Source organism: Fulmarus glacialis, unplaced genomic scaffold (genome assembly GCF_000690835.1).
Source record: "Fulmarus glacialis isolate BGI_N327 unplaced genomic scaffold, ASM69083v1 scaffold13464, whole genome shotgun sequence".
NCBI classification, from domain to species: Eukaryota; Metazoa; Chordata; class Aves; order Procellariiformes; family Procellariidae; genus Fulmarus; species Fulmarus glacialis.
Genome location: NW_009207489.1, coordinates 8,762 through 17,702, shown reverse-complemented (window position 1 = coordinate 17,702; position 8,941 = coordinate 8,762). Strand labels below are relative to the sequence as shown.

Genomic DNA, 8,941 nt, shown 5'->3' with positions numbered 1-8,941 from the left:
TGTACTAATACTAGTTTTTAATCTCTTCTTGTTTCTATGAAGTCTGAATGAGATTTTCAAAATTGAATAATAATTTGATCCGTTAATCTTTTGAAGCTAGTAATTTTATTTTCCCCTCTTTGCAGTCTCTGAGGCTCGCAAATGAATAGAGCTTCATTACTGGAGTCTGCATTTAATAACCATTATCCATTATCTTGTAATTAAGACTCCCTGTAACGAATCATGAGGACAATGCAAAAATACATAGTACATTTCTTTAATGAACTGGAAAATGTTCATCTTGTTCTATTTAGTAATGAGTTGCTGAATAGTCGTTAAATCCACTGGAGAATAGAGCTAGATGGATTTTGAAGACTATCTTGAGTTTGTGGTTAATCTATTAGAATTAAAATTTCATCTTCTATTTTTATCAACAGCTGATTAGAAGTCATTCTGTTTGACCAAATTGATTAGAAGACCATATACAAGGGCAGCTGTTGTTTAATGAAAGTTTTTAATGAAACTGTACCATAGAGACTTGTAATTATAAGACTTATAAAAGCTTTGACTTACCTTATACTAGAAAAAATGAGAAGTATTGCACTGAAGGACTTTAAGTGTTACATTTCGAAAGGGAAATTAAAAATATAATTTGGCGATGTTGAAGTTTCACTTCCACTGTTACTCGTTTTAATGTGACTATCAGATGTCCATAGTGTCTCTCTGGAAGGGAGTAGCTCTGAAATATGTAACTCAGTTGTCTCTCCTATGTGCTCCGTTCTTTGCAAAGCTCAATCAACTATTAATTGCTTCTTTTGCGCATTGCACTTTCTCTGGAGTTAGAACTTCTTTCGCAAATAACTGTTTCTCTTTAGAATGAGAATTGTCATAGGAGGGTGCAATTTAATCACCAATGGGCTGAGTTAGTGCCTAGACAGGAAGCCTACAGAGAAAACTGTGGTCTTACAAGACACAATGTTAGTGATACCGTTTGATTATGTTTAAATCACAGGACACAGAAACATGCCTGGCTTTGTCTTAACTTCCCATCAGGCTGAGACCTAGATGTATGCCAATCAGCTGTGTCATCAGGAAAACGGGTCCCTGGAGTGTGCTGCAGCACACGTCAAAATGTAGTCTAGGCAACTCTTCAGTTTGAGCCAGTAGTGAAATTTTCCTTGCTTACTCTAGGGGATGTTGTAGAGGCATCATCGTTCAAATAAGAGACAAAATGGACCCTAAGCCAAATTTGAAGTGGAAGCAGATGCAGTTCCAATTGACTCAAGTGGATGATGCACTACTACGCGATGTTTGAATTATCCCTCTTCTTCTCCCGATTATCTTTGATAATTAATGATCCCACAGTACACCTTTTCTAAGAAGTAGGTTCCCAGGGATGAAGTGTGCCCTAATGCAATTAAAGAAGTTTTGTCATTGTATTGTGTCAATGCAGGATTATACACTGCAAGGCAAATTTTTTGATTAGTTTCTTAGCTTTTTGTTGTATTGTGCTGCAGGATTCCTTTTAAGCCAGAACAGCAAGAATGCTCAAGAACACTACACAAGTATTCAGGACATGCAGTGGAGAATATTGTTCACAAGTGAGAAACCAGAAAAAACCAAGCCAAGGCTAACTCTTCTTTTTTAAATAACACAGATGTTTTGACCTTGTTACTGCATTATATCAGACAATGGCTTTAAGTGTAGTAATCTGCAATGTTACAATTACAAAATGCATAAGAAGGGATTTTTTCCTCTGTTTACAGGATTACACAGCTGGTTTCGTAAATACACGTGGGATTTCTTTCACTTTAAAGAGCTGTGGGAGATACAATACTAGACTGTCAAATGTCAGACTAAATAGATGCAAAGTTAAATTAAAAAAACTGATGAAAATTGTTTCTATTCAGAAAGGTCCTTGTGGAAATACTAAAATGTTGATTTATATGCAAAATTTGTTTGGAGGAAATAATTTCCATTGTTGTGGTTAATCAGACACATTCCTATTAATGTATGTGTATATATTGAGTGTCTGTACAGGAACATATGTTATATTGGACTGTCCTGAAGAGATTGTTGGTCTGATAGCTAGAGCAAAGAATTAAGAGCTGGGGTGTTCATTTAGCCGCTGGGACGTCTGACTTGCTCTGAAACCGGATGGGTATCATCCTCCTGCTCTAGCCTCGACCAGAGCAAGGTTAGCACCAACACCATAGGAATGTATGTGTAAAGGAATGCTTCATAATTGCTGTGAAGCATGAGGACATCTTTGGAGGGTGTGAGCTATGTATGTGCAGAGTGGCTCTTGTTCTAAAACTACCATAAAGCTTTTTACTTCCTTTCAGGTTCTGATTTTATAAAGACATCTACAGGAAAGGAGGTGGAAAACGCGACCTTTCCAGTTGGAGTAGTCATGATGCGAGCCATTAGAGAATTCTACTGGCAAACTGGCAACAAGGTAATTCTCACTACCTTTATAAAAATTAACCAAACAGGCTCACTCAGAAGGAAATAAGGCTGTAGCAGTTTCAAAATGCAGAACATATAAATCCAAACTTCCATGGCTATATGAGCAATAGGTAATGTGACTTCTCTCTTGTGTTCCTAATTTGATTTGCTAATATTTGTATACTTTAAAAAAACCCAAAAGGTGGCACTTTTGGCTTTCCTCCCTTGAATAACTGTCACTGCGTTCCCTAAAAGCTCATGCAATCTTGATGCATCTACTGCTGCATTTGGGTTTGAGTTTTGTTTCACCATTTAAGGTATTTAAATGGTCATCTCCATTAATAACAAGGCAAATCTCAAGCTGACAGTGACTGGCATACTCCCATAAACCTCAGTGGAGCTTTACAAATTTATAGCCATCGAGAGTCTGTCCAGTGTACACAACTGTATTTTCTGATTTTGTTCTGACAACCCAAGGGATAAATTCTGCTCTTTGCTCCCTTGCCAGAGGAGCTTTCCAAGGGGACAAGAACGCAGATCCAGTTGGATCCTGTTGTCTGGGATGGAGGGAGGGAGGGACGGGGCTGGCAGAACATTACGTCCTGGTACACAACATTTATCCGCCAGGTCACTGTCAAGTGAGGTCAGTGGAGGCAAGGAGCAAGGGGGAGCATATGGCAGAGCCAGTGATGAACTATCCGTGCACATCCATCCTTGCGCTGAAGCAGTGAGAAAGGAGGAGGTTATCCAGGAAGGCTTAAGCCACCTCTCACCTCCTTTATCCACAGCCAGGTGGGGGCTGCCACTTAGATCTGGTGCTGGTGTTCAGCAGTGGGCTTTGTCCTCACCTGCAGCCTCAGGGAAGGAAACAATATCTCTAGCTAAGACCCTCTCCCCATTTCTGGGTCACCCTTCCATCCTTTCCAGCTCACCCTTCTGTACCTTCTGCAGGTGGCCTTTCAAGGTATGATGTTAGGACATGGGATGAGCAGTGGGATAGGGGCTGAGGTGGCTTCAGGAGCTTGAGGAGCACATGCCAGCAGGTTACACGTGTGTCCATCTGCTCTCTGTAGTTGTCTAGATGAGGCCAGCGTGGATCTCTGGGCTGTCCACACTTCTCCCTTCCCCAGCCTGTATCTCTCTCTGCCACACAACAACTCGAGCAGCTCTGATAGTCTTGCTTCTGCTGGAGCATCGGAGCATCGTCACTGCTGCCAACCTGAGGCAGATCCCTGGGGCTGGGTGACTCACCTCAGCACCGGTGCTCTTTACATGAGCTGTGTGCCAGAGGTTGGGCTCTGCTGCATTAACACAGCTTTGTACCTATAATTGGATATAAATGTTGAATTCACCTTCTGCTTTGAAAGAATGCATTCGTGGTATAAAATGTGTTATTAAGCATGAGTGCTTATGTCTGTGTGCATGCATGTGTCAGTGAATTAGATGTAAACTGACTTTATGTGCTTTTATTAACTGAAGACAATATTATCAGTGACAAGAGATTTCTAAATGGTTTCTTTAACAAACTAATTTTGCTGCTGTAGGGATGCTTTCTAGCAAGGCGTTGGTTGGGAAAAACAGGTTAATACAGAAATTAAACTTCTTCGAGGAAAGGAACAAGTTGCAGAGTAACATTTATTGAATGATAAGCTGTGGTGCTGATATGAAAAGTGTGCAATATAATGGGAAATAATCTTTTCCTGTCATTATTGAAGGACATACATAAATTGGTTTTTCTGTTGGGAAAACCCCCAATCCAGAAAAACTTATTACTTTTAATAATATAAGGTGAAGAGAAAATTCTTGAGGAGATGAACTTATTAAGCAAAATAATGAAATGCTGTGAAACAGCAGGAAAGTGGTAACTGGACTTTGTACTGCTCTTGAATTAAATTCCAACCCCCCTTCCTTTTTGGGTTTTTATGGCAGTCAGATGTGCCGTTTGGAAAGCTGGTAAATGGAGGAGAGGACAGGCTTGTCTTTGTCAGCTTTTTTGTGAAGAAAAGAGCTTTCAGAATTTGCTAAAAGAGGAAGGAATTCTGCATGGTGTTTTCAATTCTCGTATTAACTCTATTTTACTTGGTTTTGCCACAGATTATCTCAAAGAGCTGTAATATTTCTAGGAAGAAGTGTAAATTTGAATTTCATTAGAATTTCTCTTCCTGAGGGAAAACACATTCTCAGTATTTTAATTTATTGTCTAGAAGATGCTTTTCCAGTTGCTGTGGTTTAAATTCCTTTTGAAAATCTAATGTTAACAGATGTATGTATATACTCACGCATCCATCCATTCATCCACAAAAACACAGTCTTCATGTTTTGGATTTATCAAGCTTTTCCTGTTATTGTTCTTTATAATCTTATTGGAAATAAGATTGGCTGTTATCACAATGCTTCAATGTGAGAGAAGGATTTATTCTGTGTTTGTTTGTCCTGAAATCACTATAAAAAAAAATTACCAAACACATTTGAAAACAGATATTTTTGATTCCACTATTATATCCATAAGGTACAAAGAAATCCTCAATGCAGTGAGGTTTCAGGAATGTATATACAGAAATCAGAATGATAATTCTTGCAGAAGGGGGCTGACGGGAAGGAGTACCCAAGGTAAAGGTTTATGGCAGAAGGAAATGTAGAAAGAATCACTGTATGCTACTGTACAGATTGTTCAGATTTAATTTTTTTTTTGATGCAGAAACACTTTTTCCTAATTCTCTTTGTTTTTCAGGAGTTCAGTAAGCTGCTGCAGGCGAACATTTTGGCTAATGCAGGGGACAAAATTTTTGATAAGGGATTTGATAGCTGCGTGTCACAAGCTCTGTCTCAGAATGAGATGCATTTAAATGGCACATAACCAAAAGACTGGTGTTAGGGATGCATGCCAAGTCACCTCAGTGCTGTCTCTGCACAGCAGGTTTATCATGGGATTCAAGACATGCTTCACCTCAAAGATAGGTTTTTCTTGGTGTGTGTGCCTCTACATACATGGCAGTTCACCTGACCAAATATGACATGTATCTCACATCAAGCGACTGAAAGCATATCCAGTATGTGTTGGGAGACAAGTTTTGCAGTTCCTGTGAAGCACAAAACTTTCAATTTTTGGAAAAGACAGACCTAATTTAATTCTCATTTGGAAAATTTTAGTGAAAATTAAACCTCTGATAGGTTTGAATGTACAGCCCAATCATGTATAACTGTGGTGCACAGGCTTTTTATAAAGTACAACCATCTCTCACTGCTCTCCACATTCAGCTGCCTCACATGCTTTATTTCAGCATCTTTAGTGTTATGTTATTGCATGTATATTTGTTGTTACATATTTGGAATTAGATTGCAACATGAACAGACGCAGATATCCCAGGTCCTGCCTAAATGCCTTGGCTTAATATGTGCTATGGGCTCCCATTAGACCTCAAACTCAGCTTCTGAGAAAGTGCGCTGGGGTCAAAAGTATTACTCCCTCAGTTGCTGTCCCTTGGGATGAAAATGTTATCCTTCTCGGTGATGGCTGAGGCTTGATAGCTCTCGGCACTAGTCCAGAGCTTATACTATTTGCAGTCAGATACTTACCAAGTAGAGTTGTTACATACACCACAGGCACTTTGAAGCTGCAGGTGTACAAATGCTGATTGCTCTTCTAGGATTGCTGATGAATGAAAATTTGTATTGCACTTCTTTTTTCTATATAAAGGTTGGATTTAAACCTGCTGGGGGCATTCGGACAGCAAAAGAAGCTATTACTTGGCTTATGCTGGTAAAGGAGGAACTGGGAGTGGAATGGCTAACACCAGAGCTCTTTCGCCTGGGTGCCAGTACTTTGCTGGAAGACATTGAGAAACAGGTTAGTTGTTAATGGTTTTCAGCTTGATGGAGAGAAAAAGTAATCTTTCTAAATGTTTTTGCAGAATCTGCTTTTTGATGCTGTTTAAAAGCTGTTTAAAAAAAATCTAATTCATTATTAACGACAGGTTCGCTCCCAGCCCAGTATTTCTTTAAATTTGGCCTGTCATTACACACATCTGAGACATTGATATTCCAGCAGTCTGGGCCAGGTTTGCAATGCAGTGAGCAAAGAGGCTCAGTTTGTACATACACGGAGTCTTTTGCAAATGCATGGTAGTGCACTCCCCTGCACTCCTAGCTGTCGCCCCGTTCAGCTGACCCTCAAAATATCTCACAGACCCTTTGTGTCACTGTGCCGCAACTGTTCGCAATATATTTCTGTGCTGTGGAGAAAGTCACCTCTCATCCTACATATGGTACTGCTGATAGAGAAGTTTTTACATATTGATTATTTCCTGGGGAGGAAAAGCAATCGCCTCCTACAAAGCCTCGTTCTTCTAATTGCTTTTATTTTTGTGCAGGCTGGTCGCTGTGTTTCCTGGCAGACAAATAGTGTGTGAGGTGCAGTGGCAGTGTGTAGTTCCCTGTGGGAAGAAGGGTTCTGACCTATCTACCCATGACCTACCTCACTGGTGTAGGGTATCAACCCCAAAGGATACAGCATAGCTGAGAACAGTGTAGTGTCATAGGAACTACTAAACGCTGAACCTCACTCCCATGTTCATTAAACCCAGGAGATGAGGTGATATTGGCTTTAACCAAGAAAAAAGTTTGAGAGTCCTTGTGCTGTTGCTGCTGGTGGGAGAATATGAGACGTAGGGGATTTGGGGGTGGAAAAAAGGGTCAGTGTGCTCCCTTTCCCCACCTTTCCTAGCAACTGAAATACTGACATGTCTTAAGAAATACAGAACAGCTGAGAGATGTCAGGTGAATGTTCATGACTGTTGAAAACCCCTGGCTCACTCCTGCAATGAGAATAATATTGGCTTGCTTCATTGCCAGACTGCCTCTGCCTCACTCTTGACTTAAAATCACGTCCCTGGTTATGACAAAGCAGCATGAGCTTTCTTGTTGCCACTGCCATCGCAGCTGATTCTTACAACACAGCCAGTGATTGTCTTGCACGATTTGTTCTGATTTCTTAAAGGTGGCAATCTTAAGGGATTGCACAGATGCCCCAGTCATGACCAAAGCTCTGCTATACTGTGCCATCTAAAAACATGTAAGATAAAATGTCTTAATCGTTATATTCAATAAAAGAAACAGGTATTTAAAAAAAAAACAAACGAACAAGCATAGAAAATAGGGAGAACACTCCCCCACCCCCGAGACAGTACAGTTAAAAGAATAGTTTGAAATGAGCCATATAAAAGCATAAGCAATTTTGGATACTTTGAATATCACAAAATAATTCTGAAATTGTCAAGATCAGATTACAGTGAGAGTAAAGCATTGTCTTCTAGCTGGCTCTTTTTGAAAGCTTAGTTAAAAGCAACAAGTATCTTTGCTTTTTTCCAAATAAAGCAGCAAGAGCCCTTAGTTCAGATCCTATAAACAAGTATATAAAGGTATATTACATCATATTTTATGCACAGATACACACACACACACAAAAATATCCATCATCTTCATCTGGCATGCCTTTAATTTGTTACTTTCTTGACACTTTCAGATTTATAGTCATATATAATTCTATCATAAATTTTTTTTTTTCTTGCAGATTTTCTATCATGTGACTGGCTCTTATGCACTTCAGCATGATCTGGCAATGGCTTAGACACAAAATCAACTCAGGATTACTTTTACAAAAGAGGTCTTTAAGCAAACAGCATTCAGAAGTCTTCTGACAACCAAGTGCATACGATAGAATTAAAGGCCTAATTCTCCCTTCTTCATATTTTATAGTATTTAAAAATATGCTCAAGTCTGCTGGTTGTACTTGATCCAAAAGCAGAAAAAATGGTAATTCTGAAATAGTTAAATAGTTAATACTTACAGATTTGCAAAGTTAATCTTGCAAAGTCTTCCTCAGACCAGCCTGAAAAGCTTATTAATGGCAACACTGAAATACTATGAAAAAGATTTAGGTGGCCTGGTAACACTTTGCAGTCACAGAATATGAAATATCTATGGAATGTTTCAGATTGCTAATTAAGACCTACAGATCTTGGAATAGCTTTCCATTCATCTCAGACAAAATCTTCTGCCACAGATATGTTGCACTATTAATTGTTATGTTGATTCAGTTTCAAGCATTGTAACCTGAGAAAATGAAACTTGCCTATTACTTTCTTTTATAAAATGCCTCTGTAGCAAAAAAACCTTTTTTTTTTTTTTTATTTTTCCCCCAAACTTGGGCACAGACATCCATATTTAGACCCTTGAATAAAGGTGGCTTGATTTCTAGAACAGCTGAGTATCCACAGTTGCTCCTGAAGTTAATGGGAGCTCTGGGTGATCAGAACAACTGAAAATCAAGCAGCCTCTATATAGGTGCCTAACTATGCATTCAGGGGCCTATTTTTAGGCATTTCACTCTTAAAATTTTAGTCTAACTTGCTTAGAAGCTCCCATTCCTGTCTCCTGTCATTTTAAAACACATTCATGCAAATCTTTGCATTTTAACATAGGGGGGTTTGACTGTCAGTTTGCAGGTGTCGCTGCT

The 8,941-nt window shown here is 39.2% G+C and overlaps 1 protein-coding gene across 1 annotated transcript; it reads left to right on the top strand.

Annotated features, from left to right (window-relative positions):
- Positions 1 to 1,496: 1,496 nt before the first annotated feature.
- On the top strand, positions 1,497 to 8,196 carry LOC104075584 (putative deoxyribose-phosphate aldolase; the record flags this gene model as incomplete). Its single annotated transcript, XM_009576136.1, has 4 exons — positions 1,497 to 1,580; positions 2,307 to 2,437; positions 6,125 to 6,274; positions 7,997 to 8,196. Coding segments are annotated over 4 exons (422 nt in total), but the record flags the coding sequence as incomplete, so codon positions are not given.
- Between the last annotated feature and the right edge of the window lie 745 nt (positions 8,197 to 8,941).